At 42.0% G+C, this 18,134-nt stretch overlaps 1 protein-coding gene across 6 annotated transcripts in view; it reads right to left on the reverse strand.

Moving 5' to 3' along the window:
- LRRK2 (leucine rich repeat kinase 2) overlaps positions 1-18,121 on the reverse strand; it is a 115,875-nt gene extending 97,754 nt beyond the window's left edge. For 2 of the 6 annotated variants that reach the window (XM_025209716.1, XM_014522115.2), the window contains exons 1-4: positions 13,138-14,531; positions 4,244-4,332; positions 2,580-2,714; positions 1,299-1,433 (exon numbers count right to left, since the gene is read on the reverse strand). In XM_025209716.1, the coding sequence (XP_025065501.1) occupies positions 1,299-1,433; positions 2,580-2,714; positions 4,244-4,319 (346 nt within the window). In that variant the 5' untranslated portion in view covers positions 4,320-4,332; positions 13,138-14,531. Of the gene's footprint in view, positions 1-1,298; positions 1,434-2,579; positions 2,715-4,243; positions 4,333-13,137; positions 14,538-14,885 lie in introns of those variants that run through there. The other 4 variants (XM_025209714.1, XM_025209715.1, XM_025209713.1 and 1 more) reach the window with 4 other exon arrangements.
- Positions 18,122-18,134: the final 13 nt, after the last annotated feature.

Genomic DNA, 18,134 nt, shown 5'->3' on the forward strand with positions numbered 1-18,134 from the left:
GTAGACATGCCCAAAGGGTAGTTTTAAATTGCAAAGCACAAAGGTTACAAGGTTTCTGGTAAGGGAAGCTCTGCTCACTGGAAAACTTACAACCCATGTGCCCCATAGATCATTGTTGGCATGGTACCAAGGCTATCCTGGTCTGATGCTGGCAATCAGCAGTTGTTAGCATTGGGACTGGGGCAGCCTGGGAAGGGTTCCAGACCTGAGGATGCCCAGGTCCTGATGCTGACAATCAGTTGCATGTCAGCATCAGAATGATGCGGCATGCCACATGTTCAATTTAAAGCTCCATTCAAACCATCCATAAAGATGTTTCATCTTTGTGGCTGGCTTGCCATTTTATGACACAATAAACTGGCTGTGTGTGGCACGTTGCTATTTATGGCACAATTAATGTAGTGTGTGCCGGGTGCTTGAGATACAAATCCCTGTTGTGCCCGATTCAGAACGGGGGCTTGCATCTCATGAATGCCCTGGGGCAGGTCAGCCCCTATTGTTGGCACTATTCCCGTTTGTAACAATAATTAAATATTTATTGGAACAACACTTTGAACGTTCATTGTGTACATCCTAAGTGAGTTGCACAACCACTGGATTATAGTCAGTCTCCTTCTGGGCCAATCAATATGTAAAAAAGAATGGAACAGTTCCATCAGGTAAGCTTAAGAGACTGAGTCTTTAGTCCAGTAAATATTGTAGTTCAAGTCCCTAATCCAATACATAATTCATTATTTATACGAAATGGAACAGCTCTAACAAGAGATTCTGACAGAGACCCACCATAAACGAGTCAGTAACCTACTAGTTGGGGTATTCAATTGGAAAGTCCCTTAACTATGTTTTGAATCCTGGCAGTAAAAGGTGCCAGAGCTGGGACTTGAATCTGTCTCCTACATCCCAAGTGAGTGCACTACAGGGAGATGGAGGCCCTTCTTTCTGGTTTTAATAAGAAATTCCATCCTTGTTAAAACCGCTATGCAGGTTTCCATGGAAAGTTTTGGTTCTGACAAATCAATATTTACTGATTTTTAAAAAGCATTTTATTAGAAAATACATAACAATTTCTCTTTGCAACTCCACTCTCATTCTAGGCATCTGCCTTTTATTCAGCCTTTGCTTAGCCTCCCCAGATGCCAAGAGCCATCTACAAATCATTACACTAGTGCTATGACTTTCCTTTGCACTGTCCTGGTAAAGTACAAGATTATAATAAGTATTTTTCAGAAAGACTGAATGGCTTGAAATGAATGACTGCAACTGACCAACAACCCCAATTGTTGTTATAATGCACTTACATGGCCCAGCTAAGGAATGTAAAGAATAAAGTGCTAGAAGTATTAAATCTTCTTTTTCTTGAAACTGTTTTAATACATTCAGTATGATCATATGATCTTTGCTTTCCACAAATTCAGTCAGCTGCTCTTCTGGAACTGAGTTAAAGTAAAAAAGAGAGAGTTTATATATTTGCCCAATTTGATATTAGGTTATACAATAGTTTTTATACAGTTTTGTGATATTTATCTAACACGTTTTTCACAAGGTCACTTTTTCTTTATTCAAAAACCTTTAGCTTCCTGTTGGCAAGAAGAACTTTATTATACAGTTAACAAAAAATGGAGTCACAAAACTTGTTGTCTACCAACTAGTTACACTGTTGCTTACACAAATAAGAACTCTTATATGGCACCCTAAGGTATTGAGTAATCCTTAAGTGTGCTACACAGTATTAGCACTGTTAGGTAGGCAAACATCTCTGCACGAGTCATAAGAAACTTGGATTTTCAAATAAGAATTCATAGCATCAAAAATATTCAGCCTTGTTGTGGGCTTTGAGTTCTTTGCAACAAAAGAATTGCTGTTAGCTGTCATTCATTTTTTGACTATTGAAATATAAGAGCAGGCATTTTCTGAGGAGTGCCTTGAGTTTAAAAAGGTTGAGAACCACTGATATATGGATTAGCACATTTGGCTAGTTTCCCTTAGCATTTTTAACATAACCTATAACAGAATGAAAGGCTAATACTTTATTTACATTTTAAAGTTATGGTATATTTCATAACATTAAATTGGAAGCTAAATTTTATTCAAATCAGTGATAAAAACTGCTTCAAAATCAACAGCGTGATATAACCTCATAAATCTAGCTTTCAAAATTCCAAAATTCTCAAAATTCAAAATTTTTGAATTCTCAAAAATATGGCACTTTTTAAAAATACAGTAAACTACATTACTGCATTAAAAATAGCTTCCCAATAATCCAGAAATTTGTCTGGAAGTCCAGCGCTTCTCTGAGTGCCATTGGTTTTGTTCGTCAGCCTACAGCTATTGTTTCGAACAATACTCAATCACATGTATAGTGCAATAGCAAAGAAAATTGTCCTAAGGCTATGCACTTTCCTTATGTTTTGTATTAACTCACCTCGTCAGATGAAGTATGACCCTTTCTTTACTCACACAGAAATGAAACAAAACCCAGAAGAACTCACAGCATGTATTATATGCTGCTAGTCATTTTTCTTTAGTCAATTCCCAGTTTATAAATCATTCCACCCTATTGAAGTACAAAAGAGAAATACCTCTCTCAAAAAGCCTGTGCAAAGCTTTACAACCATATTGCTGGATTTCTTCATTTTTAGGAAAGATGTTCATAGCATCCAATACCAACAAAAATACATCAGTCTCTTCCTCCAAGAGCAAAAATGTAATTGCATCTAAAACAACAGAAAAGAAGGCAAGAAAGGATTGATCACTACAAATATCAGCATTGATCTCTTCTATCTGAAACCCTGTACTTGACTGTCAAAATTACATATCCTTTGATACCGTCTTTAAAAGTAACTATGTATTTCACTTTGATGTCAATTTGTAAACTGGTAGAGTGACTGCATTTGGATTTCCCAGTCACTTCTTGTCACCAAGCCAATCCTTAGGCAAAACACGCAAAGATAGAGCATACCCTTTCAAATATATTTATTCCCATTTATCAGTAAATCCAGTTGGTGTTGGACACATTACAAAAAAGAATCCAGGAAGATGCAGGAGATGCTTATCTTGCTGCTGGATGCTTATCCTACTGGGGTGATCTGACCCCAGCTGACTTCCTGCCCTCCTCCCCTCTGGCAGGAAGTCAGCCAATGATCTTGTGAGGTCCCTTCCAGCCCTAATGTCTATGAAATCTATATTTACTGAAGACAGACAATCAAAAAACTGTAAGGAGGATAAAACTTGATTAAATCAATAATATCTACTATATCCCTGGGAAGAAGATCATCTGTAAGGAATAACCTGCAATGGAATAACTAGCTTAATAGCTCAGGAGCCTTGTGACATGAGACAGGGGAAATGGCTTGTTGGATTCATTCATTTAATAGTCATATTCAGCGATCTTATTATACGTAGTGCCTTGGTCTGAAGATAAGCCCTGATCCAAAACCTATTAAAGTCAATGGAAAGACTCCCACTGGTTTCACTCAGCTTTCGGTTAAACCCACTGCTGTTTTTACAGTAAGATATCACTCATTGCGAGTAAGAGAGAAAGAATATGAACTTCACAGACTCCCATTAATTTCAGAAGGTCAAGAAGCTCAATATCTCATAAAAAGTTCTTAGTGTCTGGCAGTATCAGGTCCTTGTAAAGTAGAATAAGAATTGCCAGGTCAGAGACAATTTGGTATTTTCAGAAATACCAGTATAAAATTTATCATTTAAGAGTTAATCAAGTTCTCTTTTTACAGTAGCTTGCACTTTTAGTCAGTAAGAAAAAAATAGCTCTTGCTTAATTACTTAGCAGCAAACATTTGTCTCTACTAATGTTGACCGATTTAAAAAAAAAAGGGGTGGGGTGGCTGTATTCTCCAATGCCTTGCAGCCCAGGGTATTATGATTCTTGTGCAGGCAAATGCAGAATAAGTCCTTTGGCAGACAAGGTTCCTTGGGTGAATTTGATATCTTTTATTAGACCAACCCAAATGGTTGGAGAATAGTTATTAAGCAAGCTTTCGGGTTCAAAAACCCTTCATCAGGCTAAGGAAGCTTCAGCAATTGGTATGTGCTCTTCCTGGATGGAATGAAAAATAAGTCCTTTTGCATTTCTGTAGCATTTCACATCTCTATTGCACAGGTGTAAATTAACTACACAAGGTCCAAGGAAGAAAGGAATCAGGCTTGTTTTTAGTAACCCATTTTATATATTCTGCACAGAAATCCATTATACCATTTATTAAAGTAAAATGCCTAATACCTGAAGTAAGAAGTAAATTTAAGACTTTCAGTCCTGTTGTTGAGAGGTTCTCATTTCCTTTGTAGATTCTGAGCATTTTGAGAATCTGTCTAAAATTTAAAAAAAATGTTAAGCCTAATGAAATGTTAAAGTATACCAAATACTGGGATTCATCATGAAATTGCTTGAGGAAACAGAATTATTTTTAAAAAACTAGTGAAAACTTTAAAGCCCTTTTTAGTTCCTATGCAAAGGAATTAAGTAGAAACACACCATTTCTATCATTTGATGTCCTTTTTAAGTATATAATTATCACCATTTAAAAATATTTTTCTTATGTACATTTAAGTATAATGGCATACAAGGACATACAACAGAAAGAGCAAAGCTACTTATAAATTGTTAATTGCAGAGGAACAATTATTGTCATTACATGTGCACAATTCCCATTAATGCCATCAGAGATGTGTGTGCATGAGAGCTATATCTGGACCTGTAGTAAGAGGATAAAAAAAACAAAAAAGGGATTCCACAGCATGACTACTGTTATTCACATAAGGTACTGTGATGAGGAAGATTTAATAACCACATGTTGCTGGGTTTTCCTGCAGAGGAACTAAGCATCCCCCAGCTCATTCCCACTTCAAGTTCCTTCACAAGTGTCCCACCCATGAGAGAAGAGTGTGTGTCACTGCCCCTGGAGCTCCTGCCCACTACACACTTGTTAGAATTTAACTGGTAAAATGTATGACAATTACCTCCCAACAGGCACCTTTGAGCCTCTTGGGTCCTCCTGCTAAATGGACTGCACATATACCACCCCCAAAACGTATGAGATTCATAGTCTCAGAAGACAGGACAACTTCCTCAAGTCCCAAGGACTTTGCATAACTCCTTGGACATCCTTGTCCCTCATGGCAGTAGGATTCCCTACGTGGCTCAGTAGAGGCATTTCCTTTTAGAAAACTGCTAGTCCCAGAAAGCTACTTTGTGGAGATCCTGTTTCTTGGCTCTCTGTCCCTCTCTCTCAAACATACTTTTAGGCTAAAAAGCTCCAACTGAATAGTGGTACTGCCTGTGTCCGTCAGCCATGGGTAAGCATTAAGCAAAACAAATCTAGTCACCCATCATAAGCTTAGGGACAGTGTGTCAAATATATGGCCCATGGGGTCTAGATCTGGCCTGTAGAGCCATATCATCCAGCCTGTCAGGCTCCTGGAAGGACTGGGAATTTGAAGGGGGAGCCTGACACGGAACAGAGGTGCGTATCAGCAGCAGCGGGGTAAGCAATGGCTGCATTAGCCTCGCAGTTCCTTGACACTGCCTGCCCTGTAGCACAGATCTAACCCACAAGAAGCCTTGTGGTATGGATTTAGGTCAGAGAAGCCAAATGGGCTTGACATCCTTGGCTTGGGGAATTTAAGTCACAATTTACAATGCTCTGTATCTCTCAGAGTAATATGCAATAGTGTAAACTATGACGCTAAGTGTCTAGATGGCCTAATTTTATGAGTGACATATATGTGAAAGCACTAAAATTTCAGAAGGGGCTGGTAGCATTCCCTGCTATTAAGGATGCATAATACTTTCAATTATAAGACCTTGCTTTGAATTGCTTATATTTTTCACACATATTAAATATTCAGACAGAAATTTTCCATGACTGGAATTGGTCTCAGGCAGAATTACCTTGGAAAATTTCAGTCAAAATAATCCAGCTGTTTCAAGAATGAGATTGGGGAAAATACCCTGTTCTTCGGTGTTAAGTATGTTCTGGTGTGAAGACATGATTTTTGCTGTCCCTATGAAAATCCACCCTAATTTGTCCAAGTGTGAAAAATCAGTTAGCTCATGCTAAGTACAGACATGATAGAGCTTAACAGCTAAAATAGCTGAGGCTTCTTCACCCGCCAGGCACACTTGAGCCTTTCATAACTCCAAATGATGAATGGACTATGCGTTTCTTTTTTACTGAGCACAATTCTTCTACATCTTTAACATCTTCTCCTGACTTTTGTTAAGCCAAGCATTTCTACTGTAAGTAATGATCCTGTCTCTATTGTGTTCCCAATGATGCATCCAGGAAGCATGGAGAAAGCTGTCTAATAGGGCTGTGTGAAATGGCAGTGTTCCGTTTCAAATTCCCTTTCGAGTTGAAACAGCGGATCCGTTCCGTTCTGCCTAAACAGTTTCGCTGTTTTGACGTTTTGCCCATAGGATATAATGGGGAAGGTCAAAACAGCCTATACCTTTGTCATTACTGGCCTGATTTGGCTGAAACTTGCAGGAATGGTAGCCCCTTCAGAGGGCACGAAGCCTGCCAAGTTTCAAGGAGATACGTGTAGGGGCTCAGAGAAACTGCACCTCAAAATCTTGAAAGCAAAACTTTTGTCATTTGTATATGTTAAGCTACAGCGAGGTCAAAACTGCAGGCTTGCTAGCCCCTGCTGAGGCCACAAAGCCTGCCAAGTTTCAAGGAGACAGGTGCAGGGGTTTGGGGGAAACTGTACCTGAAGCTGCAGACAAGCAAAACTCGTGATGTGGGTGACAGTGTGTGTGTTAAGACACAGCAGGGTGAAAGCTGCAGGCCTGCTAGCCCCTGCTGAGGCCACGAAGCCTGCCAGCTGTCGAGATCGGTGCAGGGCTTCTGAGGCCCTGCACCTCTAGCTGCTGACAGGCAAAACTCATGACATGGGTGCTTGTACAACGGACTGTATCTGTCTTGGGGCAGAGAGTGGGAGGAAACCACTGCAGGCCTGCTGTGGCCATGAAGCCTACCAGCTGTCAAGGAGATAGGTGCAGGGGGAGGGTCTGGGGCCAGGGTATTTTTGGCCTTGCTGGCTATAGCATCGCACTGCCGGCTCATGTTCATACTGGGGTCAATTATTACCCCCAGGTCTGTCGTGGCAAGTGATGGGGGATCTTCAGTCCTGCTGCCTGATGAGAGGCAGCAGATGCACAAGCACCCATGTCATGAGTTTTGCCTGTCAGCAGTTAGGGGTGCAGGGCCACAGAATCCCCCTGCACCTATCTCCTTGACAGCTGGCAGGCTTCGTGGCCTCAGCAGGGGCTAGCAAGCCTGCATCTTTCACCCTGCTGCACCTTAACACACACAGTGTCACCTATATCACAAGTTTTGCTTGTCTGCAGCTTCAGGTAGTTTCCCCCAAACCCCTGCACCTATCTCCTTGAAACTTGGCAGGCTTCTTGCCCTCAGAAGGGACCTCCATTCCTGCAAGTGTCATCCAAATCAGGCCAGAAATGACAAAGTTAAAGGCTGTTTCAACCTTCCCCACTATAGCCTATGAGTGAAATGTCGAAACAGCAGTGAAACGTTTTGACTTGCCTTGTTTTGTTTCGAGGATGCTTTGACCATATCTGTTTCATTTCTATTTTGCTGTTTCAACCTCGAAACAAGTCGAAACAGCGTCGAATCAAAACTGGCAGTGAAATTTCACACAGCCCTACTGTCTAATTCAAACTCAGTCAGACAGAAAACCTAGGGGTGAAGAGTGGGTCTGAAGAACTATGAGGAATGGAGATTAGGGCTGGCTGGACAACGACATTAGATCTTCCCAATCAGGCAATGATGTCCGACTGGGAGTTAAGCCACCTGCAAGCTGCTCTACTGCTTCCAATTACTGCACAGTAGATGAATCTAATGTGCCATTTTCTAGTAGCTGTAGATACAGGTACTAGAAACTGGCACATTAAACTGTGTAGATGCTGACTGGAAGAAAATTGTTCCTGGTCAGCCTAAGCAGCAAGGCGCCACAGGGGGCAGGGAGAGCTGTCACAGCTCAGCAGGATGGAAATTGAGATTATTTCCAAGAAGAAGAAGAAGCTGCCCAACAGTAGTGACAGCTCTCTCAGCTATGTGGAGACTGGGATGGGTCCCGATCTCCAAGTGGCTGGGAGGCAGCTACCTGGCAGCCAAGACAGCTCTCCCCTACCCCATCAAGATCAGGACCAACCCTCATGCCTCCTGCCAGCCTGGGGAGACTGGAGCTCCCCCTGGCTGCTACAGGGTGGGCAGAGCAGGGCAGGAGCAGCTCTGGACCAAACTGCTCCTGTCAAATTTGCTTCTGATGGGCACGGGTTCAGATGCTTGCGGGGCCGCAGTTTAATATGCCTGAATTTTCTGCACAGAAAATTCAGGCACATTAGTTACAAGTATAGATGTGTCCTGTATGCAGGACACTTTACAATAGGTCAGCTGTGTCAAACAAGTTCCAGACCTGAAGTGCCTACAGCCTGAAGACATGACAAGTTCAGTAGAGTAACACAAATACATATAGAATGGAACATGCTTATTATGATCAAAAGGCTGAGCCATGCTTAAAAAGTACAAAGAGAAAATTCCTTTCACATGCCCTCTAATCTTGAGAGTAATTAAGAATAAGGAAGTGAAACACTTACTCTCATCTACTTTCTGAAGGCCTGATGTCACAGATTACAAAAGGTCTGAAGAAATTTCTCTGTGTATTTAGAAAGAGGTTGGACATGCTAAGACAATTTCCTTCTCTTTGTAAGTGGTTATTTTAAGTACTCAAAGTTGTATCAGGAAAGGAACAGTAATGTTAGCTGCACTGATGTCTGCAGCAGTTAGCAGTTACTGTAACTTGACTGAGCCAGGGCATGCTGTGAAACAATAAACCAAATGCAACATCTAAACTTAAAATTTTGGTTCTCCAACAATACACACACTTCTCCAACAATACAACTTATGTATTCTCACCACAAAATCACTATTTATTGGGTCACTTTCTGACAAATCATTCTATGTAAGTATTCCATTTTGTATATAGATGATATATTTCACTATAGTGTATATTTCATCTCTACTATAACTGTATTCTGTCCATCTGCAGACATCATGCAGTATTAACTCATTACAACTGATGCTCAGAAGGCATTCTAGATAATCTAATTGCTCTAGTTTTGCCACCAGTAGAATACCTGCCATACAAAGAACATCTACTAGTTTCTTCAACAAGCAGAACTATCATGCTTTCAGACAGGATTGCACACTTTGCCGAACTATCTGTACAGGGAAAAAATGATGTTGAATGATATCAGTAGTGGACCACATTTCTCAAACTCAGATGCTGAAACGGAGTTTAGACTAGAGCTTTGTTTCTATTGGCAACAAGTGTGGCCTCTGGGGAAGCTTGTGTAAACATTTCACCATAAATGTTGACAGTCTTTCTAGAATGCAATAAAGGATGGCAGTACCTACTATCGCTACCGTGCCTCTCTTCCTAGAATATGGCCCTTCACTCAACAAGGCGCCTTCAGAGCACTGAAGAAATCTGAGCTAATCCATGCACAAATTATCTTGTATCCTTCTGAGCATAATGGAGAATACTACAAAGAGTAATCACACGATAGCTGACCAACAACAGATCCAAATTCAACCAGAACTGTGTATGTAAACATATTAGAGAACTTACTTTTCTTAGCCAGATATGGACATGCCCCCAAGCCCCATACTACAGTATGATGCAGCTGCATCTAATGCCTGAAATCCTGTCATGCTAGCAAGAGTGAATGGAAGTATGCTGAGATAGCTGAGATTTAACTTCTCCCAGAAGGTGGCAACAAGATGCTGGACCTCCACCTTCCAAGTCCTCATTTGCAGAACTCCATATAGCTTTCTCCTCTCCCCATTTTAATACATATGGATGTTATATCTTTGGCAAATACATCAAATATCTGATCTGCTGAACAGAGAAACATGTGGATTTTCCACTTTTGCAAAGAGCTCTCTGCAGGCTGGCAGAGTTCTAGCCTGCAAGGGACTGGCGGGGGAGCGGAGGTGTCACCCTTGAGGGGGCGGGGGGGGGGGGGGAGCAGGAGACTGGCAGTGAGGCAGGGAGCGCCATGTGCGCGCTCACACATGCACATGGCTGCCAGACAGCCTGGAAAGCAGCTCCCGCAGCTAAGTCTGCAGTGTGTAGATGTTGCGCAACTACAGTTCTCTTACACTTTAAGTGCTAAGAATGGCATTACTCAGCTGTTCCTGTCCCTAAATTAGATCAGTCCCTGAATGAAATTCAGTTTCTGGAACATGAACCTAAGGAAAAAGTTAATAATGGTAAAAAAACCCAAAACATTTAATTAATTTGAAGGTCTGGCCATCACTATGACACTACCTTCCTTTGAAGTCATTTGCCTACCCATGCACCCCGAATGTCGTAATGGTTTGGATATGCCTTCATCCAGCTTTGGCACATCTTGCCTAACAAAGGCACAGTGCCTGTCCATGCTTTTATAACATTCAGGCATGTGACAATAAGGGATCCATTTAAAAAAATAAAATCACAAATTCTGAGTAAACCTCCCCAAGTCTGCAATTAAAAATAACGCCACTATATATACACATATACACACACACACATATATATACATACACACACACACACACACACACATATAGACACACACACACACATATAGACACACACACATACACACACATATAGACACACACATATATATATAGACACACACACGCACACACACACGCACACATATACAGAGACACACACACACATATATACACACACACACATATATATATACACATACACACACACACACATATATACACACACACACATATACATATACACACACATAGACACACACATATAGACACACACCCCCACATACATATATACACACACACACACATACATATACACATATACACACACATAATAGACACACACACACATATACATAGACACCCCCCCACATATATATATATACATATACACACACACATACACACACACACACACACATATATATATACACATACACACACACATATATATACTATGACACACATACACATATATACACACACACATATATATAGACACATACACACACACACACAGACATATACACACACATACATATAGACAGACACACACACATATACATAGACACACATAGACACACACACACACACAGACACACACACATATATATAGCTATCAAGTGAACATAATGTTTTATTGATATATTTACAATTTTAAAGCAATTTGGAAGCTTATCAGTGCCTCAACCACTATAAAAAATTTTAAAAGTTCCTATAAATTCTGGTATTTGATTTTGGGTTTTTTTATCATGGAAAATCAGGGTCGTCCCCCCACCTCTTTCGCTCACCAGGACGCAGGTGAGCTTCCCAAGGCCCTAACTCCCAAGCCACAGCCACCTGGCTCTGCCAGTGCCCCTCACTCCCCACCCAGTCCCCCCAACCCTGCCCCTTACTCCACACCCACAGGTTCCCCCCACTGCCAATTCCTGCCAGAGGGGGTCTTCAGCTGCCAGCGCTATAGGACTGGGGACTCAGGCCCACTGCCCTCTGCCCCCCATAGCGGTGCCTGAATCCTGTCTCCCACTTGTAGCAGGTGGCTACTGTGGCGGAGCAGAGCCTGACTCCCCCTCCCCCATGGTTGGCATGGCTGGAACAGAGCCCATGGTGGGGTGGGGGCAGGCTGCGCACTTCAATCTCCCTGCCCTTCTGCCCTCTGCCCGGGGCCTTTGCAGCCCAGTGAGCAGGGCCCAGTGCAGCCGGGCAGAGCAAGGCCAGGCAGGGAAGCTCATGGCCACTTCTGGAAGCTCCACCCTACCCCAGCGCGGCACCCCCTAACCACCTGGCAGCAGCGAGGGCCACTACTCCAGGCTGCCGCCCCTGCTGCTGCTGGACAGGCAGGGGGCATCTCACTATGGCAGTGGGGCTCATAGCAGCAAGAAGCTTCCCTGCACTGGCCTGCCGCACCGGGTCCCACCTGCTGGGCCATGGTGGCCCTGGAGGGAGGAGGCAGCAGGGCAGGACAGCAGACCCAAGCCTGCAGCAAGCAGACCTGCCCCTTCCCGCATACATATCTGGGGGACACGTGTACCCCATGCTTCCCCTGGGAGTGCGCACGGCAACCAGGAGTCAGCCCCCTCGCCAGCCCCCCAGACAAGCTGCCCATGGCCCTATCCTGCTCCCACATTCTGGCCCCAGGCCCCAAGCACTGCCTGGGTTGGGCAGCAGCAGCAGCTGCCTCAGCCCTGCCCAGCTCCCTCCCTCCCTCCCTCTGGGGGTCTCAACCCACCCCCCCATCAGACTTAGCTGCGGGAGCTGCTCTCCAGGCTGTCTGGCAGTCAGGTGCATGTGTGAGTGCACACATGGTGTCCCCTGCCTAACTGCCCTTCCCCACTCCCCCAGCCCCTTGCAGGCTATAACTCTGCCAGGCTGCAGACAGCTCTTTGCAAAAGTGGAAAATCTACATGTTTCTATGTTCAAATGAAAAATCTGTTTTTCCCTCGGTCAAAAGGGAAAAATCCACATTTTTTCCCCGTTTTCCTGTGGGAAATGGAAGATCTGGATCCCTGGTGATAATCATGCCCCATGAAATGAATATACAGAAACTCTGAAGAAAATCCAGCTGACACTACAACTTTTAACTAACATAGCTTGACACAAACATAACACCCTGATCAATATCTAAGGTACTAACAGAGTACTAGATCAAGTTAATTCAAGAGGATTTTCCTATCGTGGGTGTTGCAAACAAAATCACTATTTATTGGTTCACTTTCTGACAAATCATTCTATATAAGTATTCCTTCCTCTATGCTGCCACAGTTTCTATGCTTTCGTTGGCTTTCCAAACAATCATTCCATTTTTAGCAGCACATTACATTGGAACCCCAGTGAAATTTTATTTTACTCTGCATTATTTCGATGATAAAATTCGAATGATAATCTAATTTTAGAATAAAAGGAATATAAGAAATAACCTTTTTCTTTAAAGATATGCTAGAAAACACATTTCCTTCCTACTTCAATCTAGAGGAACTCTAGAAACCAACATACATACAGCATCCGTTTGTAGAACTTCTCTACTTACTGATGAACACCAAGTACTTCCCAATCCTTCCCGACACCGTGAGGCACTATGTTTGGCAGAGTGGCTGGACAAACTTCTATTAATTTACAAAGAAGTGACCAACCCACCTGAAAAGTAAAAATGTAGTTATTTTCCAACAGACATGTCTAACTACTTATTATGTGTTTTTTCGCTGAGGAACAGATTTCCTACTTATAACTTTAAAATTTTGTCTCCTGTTCTTCTTGCCTTTAGGAAGGAGATGTTTTGTTTCATATATGACCTGTCCTGAGAACCTAATAAAATATAACGAGCTAATATAAGACAAGACAGAAGCTATAAAAAGTTAACAGAGAAGAATCAAATAAGGTGCACTCCTGAACATATTTTTCAGTGTTTTGTCTAGTTCACCTATAAACTTTGGAGCTAAAGCACACTTTTTAAGGTGTTTAGGTGTGCAAGAAGTTTGATAATTTGGTTGCCTAAACATTTTTAAACATTTGATCCTCAACCCTGAAGTTCAGCAGTTAGCAGCATTTCAGAGCCACAGGCCAAAACAACTAAGCTCAGGTCCAAGGCAGGCTGGTGTTATGAACTAGCCACTACAGCTGTATTTCCTGCCACTGCTTCTCCCTCCCTTTAGTTGTAATTCTCCCCACTGTGCCTTTCCAGTGTGGCCACAGGCAAAGCCCACCCCGCCATCAGGACACTGCTGAAGCCTCCTGACTCTGAGAGTCATGTCTAGCCTGCAGACTGTATATTGCCAAACCCTACTTAAATCTATGAACTTTCAAAACTCATACTAAAGGAAATGGAACTTATGAAAGTACAAGGAACAGAGAACCAATAGGAAGCTGGCAGTGAAAGGAAGTATATTTCTTTGACAACTGCTCAATAATATGCAGTCTTTGATTTTTAAATATCTCTGTGAATAAGAGACTCAATACTGTAAATACAGAGTTTTTCCTTATTCATTTTGTGCTGGAGAAAAAACACTGGCAAATGTTCTTGGCTTATTGTGAATGCATGCTGAGTCTTAGATATACAGACTTACATCTTGAAAGTAAATGTATTTATTCAAAATATTCAGAAATACATGATATGCAATGGGTTATAATTCATTTGTCTACGTCAACATCTGAACACCACACTAACTTTGTCCAACCAAAGGCAGGATTACCGTACTTACCCAAATCCAGGATGACTCTGAATTTAAGATGACCCTCAATAATTAAAAGAATCTTTTGAAATAATTAAATTAAAAAATTAAAATAAATGTTATAATTTTCCATGCACAGAATCTAAATATTGGAGGGTCATCCTAAATTCATCCCCCCCCCACTGCTGCAGAGGGAAAAGCAGCAGCAAGGGGGCAGGCAGTGGGGAGGCAGACAGCAGGAAAGTCATGTGGTCTCCGCCAACTGCTGACACTGTTATAACAGGTGTCATTTGTGCTAGAGATGTTGTATTTCAATGATTTAGCCCCTTGGACGCTGAGTAGTTCCAAAGCCAAACTAATTTTTACATATAAAGCTACAACTATATCCTGTTACTAACAGGACAAAACACAATTTCTTAGTAACAGTAACCAGGGTATCACTTTCAGACTTATATAATAAAAACATGGTACTGCTAGTCACTAATGAATGTTTTGCTTTGCTTAAACAAACTGCATTTTTAAATCTCTCTTCATAAAAACCTCACTGCTGTTTATAAAATTTAGACTATGATAAACATTAGTTTAATAATGGCTTTTAATTTTCCCTTACATAATTCAAATGTTATCAGGTTATTTCTACTTGGTTTGTTGATCTTGAAAACTTGCTAAATCTTTTGCAGAAGAATTATTAAATAATTTTCCAGAAAAAGTGTGTGTTCCAAATTAATCATCACAGAACAAAAATCCTGAATTGGAAGGAAAAAAACAAACAAACATAATCGTATAAATACTGAAGTGAGTCATTTATACATGGCCACACTTGATGGCAGTTTTCAAATCTAGTTGGTTTTAAATCAGCTCCTTTTTCATTCCTAGCATACAATGAATTTGTATTACACTGGTTCAAATCTCTAACTGAAGAAGTAAAGTTGATGACTTGAATTTAAATGCGTCTTTTATTCTATCATATAATGCAGTGATTCCCAATCTCTGGTACAGGTACCACCAGTGGTATGCAAACAACCTGTCAGTGGAACGCGTTAACAGATTTATTATAATTACTTTACATGACAAAAATTTGCTGGCGGTACTTAAGGTTGTATCATTTTAAATTCGTGGTGCGCAATTTGTCAGAGTTTGGGAAACGCTGATATGAGTGCCAATAACTGACACCCAGTGGTTGCAGAAGGAAACCGTGTTTACTGTAGATCTAAATAAATAGTTCTTTATTTCTGTCAAAGGCATTATCACCTTTGACTTTTTTAAAATCTAAAAGTTTTCCACTTCTTACAGAGCGGAAGAAGAGGACTTCTTGCACAGTCCAGCTTGTATTGGTGCCCACATTATTAATCTGAAAGGAGGAGACAAGGAGACTTCTATTTTGTACACTTGATGGACAACAACACAGCAAGTTATTTTGTGACCAGCTGAACCAGGAGGAAATATATTCATCACCTCAGATGTAGCCCTTACTCAAAGTTATCCAAAAATGCAGGTCATTCATTTCAGTGCCACAAAACCAGAAGAGCTACTGATCCATTTACTTGTCCAGACAACTGGAAAGTAATGTAGGCAGACTGCTTCAAAATCCAGGACTACAGTATACCCCTGCAGCAGTAAACTCAGCCTCAAATGTTGCAGTTATTGGGCTTGACTCATATCAGACATAGCAAAGAGCACCGAATACATTAGTGCATTATACTTCTAAAATATTATGAAAATAGTAAGTGGGGAAAGTGAAATTACAGCATTTTAAAGATATGAGTTCCACACTGGCTGAGGACTCACCACTTGAAATAAAACTAAGGCACCCTAAGAGTGCATCCAGATGAGCGCACACGGGATTTGCAGCACCACAGACCCGTCAGTGGTGCCACAAACCAAATGCACTGCACATGCAGATATTCGCTGCACTGCTAATTTAAAAACCCATGCCAAAAAAAAGAGTGGGGTGGCACACATGGTGGCAGCATGTGCCACCCAAAACCAGAGCCTAGCTTACCGGAACCATTCTTCAGTTTCTAGTCAGGCTCCGTGTGCTCGGATCACCACTGCTGGAGCCCCGGGAGGCCCCCAGGACCTAGGTAACACTGCTGAGGACAGCGTAGGTGTGCTGGTCCCAGCCTCCCCTTCCCGACATGGGGCAACTTGCCATGTGCCACAGCACGCATGCACAGGTGTTCCCCAGGGACACATACTAGTAGCACACCTATGCACCACTATTTGGCCCTGGCGAAACACATGTGAACACTTGTTTGGAGGCTCCCTAAAAATCTAATGTGGACTCATAAAAGCTAAGATACTCAAAACTGAAGCTGAAACTAAAGGTTACATTAAGTACGGAGATAAGAATAATGAATTTATTTACCTGGCCAAATTCTCAAGTAACTACTTTCTTCCCCATTTTGTTCTGAAAATTCCCTCTGTGGTTTCGGTTGGATGTGATATTTTTCCCTTCCTGTTCTAAATTTTCGTGCAACCTGGCTAAGTATTATTAAATCACTGTTCAACTCTAAAATGGATTGAAGATGAATCCCCATATCTTTCTTAATTACTTAATTTCTTAATTACTTAATTTCTTAAATGTTTCCTATTTGCAAAATGCTTAGAGGTTCTCAAATTAAAGCAGCAGTTGGAATTATTATTATTGTAATAACTACACATCATAGAATAAAGCAAAGAGACAAATTCATGCTTTAATCCAGTGGTTGGCAAAGGTTTTGGGCAGCAGGCTGGAGTGATCCATCTTGGGTCCAAGGCAAGCTGGAATTAATACCTGGCCACTGCCAGCACTTCTCCCTGCTGCCCATCGGTGGCTCAGAAGCCCCTTGTTTCCAAAGCCCCATCCAGCTCCATGGGCTGGATCCAACGGCTCTGTGGGCTGGATCCAGCTCCCAGGATATAGGTTCCCAACTGCTGCTTTAATCAAAATTTTTTAACATTGCAAATTCTCACTTGTTCTTTCCCCATTACTTAGATCAGCTATTTACAATTTAAGTCAACAACCTGACATTTTAAAAGACACCAAGAAGGTTCTAATGATGCCACTTCCTTTCTAAATGCAAAGCACCCGTCCAAACATTGTATCATCTGTAACCATCCTCTAAAGGTAAAGCATCAAATTATTTGACTGCTGAGATTCAGTTTGGAAAAACTGAAAACTATTCAGACCTATTCAATTTAGAAAAGAGAGGCTGGGGGGGGGGGGGAGGGGGGCGGACACGATAAGGGTTTACAAAATATTGAACAGCAAAAAGAAAGTAGACAGGGATTTATCGTTCACTCTCACAATACAAGAACTAGGGGTCATAAAACAAAACTACCAAGTAGTCAGTTTAAAACTAAAAAAGGGAAGTTCTTTTTCCCTGCAGCGAGTCATTGAAGTGTGGCGCTCACTGCCACTGACAGTTGCCCATTTACCTAGATGCAAAAAGGGCTGGGACAAACTCTTGGAGGAGGAGGGTGGGTAGCTATTGAAGGTGGGGATGTCCGAATCAGAACTGCCTACACCAGTGGTTCCCAATTTGCAGTTCAGGTACTAGACCACCTGTCAGCAGTACATGTTAACAGACGTATTATAATGACTCGATAGGACAAAAAGTTGCTGGTGGTACTGGTGAAGGTTGTGTGTGCTATCTGTCAGACTTTGGGAGCCACTGTCCTAGACCTTAAATGTGAAGGCTGCATATAAGAGGGGAACGGGAGGGAGGACGGGACGGGACCCCCTGCTCAGACCCAGCTCGCTTTCCGAGTGACCCCGCAAAAGCCCATCGGCGTTTCCCCGCGGTCCCCCCCGCTCCCAGCCCGGGCCACACAGCGCTGCGCTGCGGGCCAGGGGAAGCCGAGCCGCACCTCCAGC

This window comes from Alligator sinensis, unplaced genomic scaffold (assembly GCF_000455745.1).
Source record: "Alligator sinensis unplaced genomic scaffold, ASM45574v1 scaffold9_1, whole genome shotgun sequence".
NCBI lineage: Eukaryota > Metazoa > Chordata > Crocodylia > Alligatoridae > Alligator > Alligator sinensis.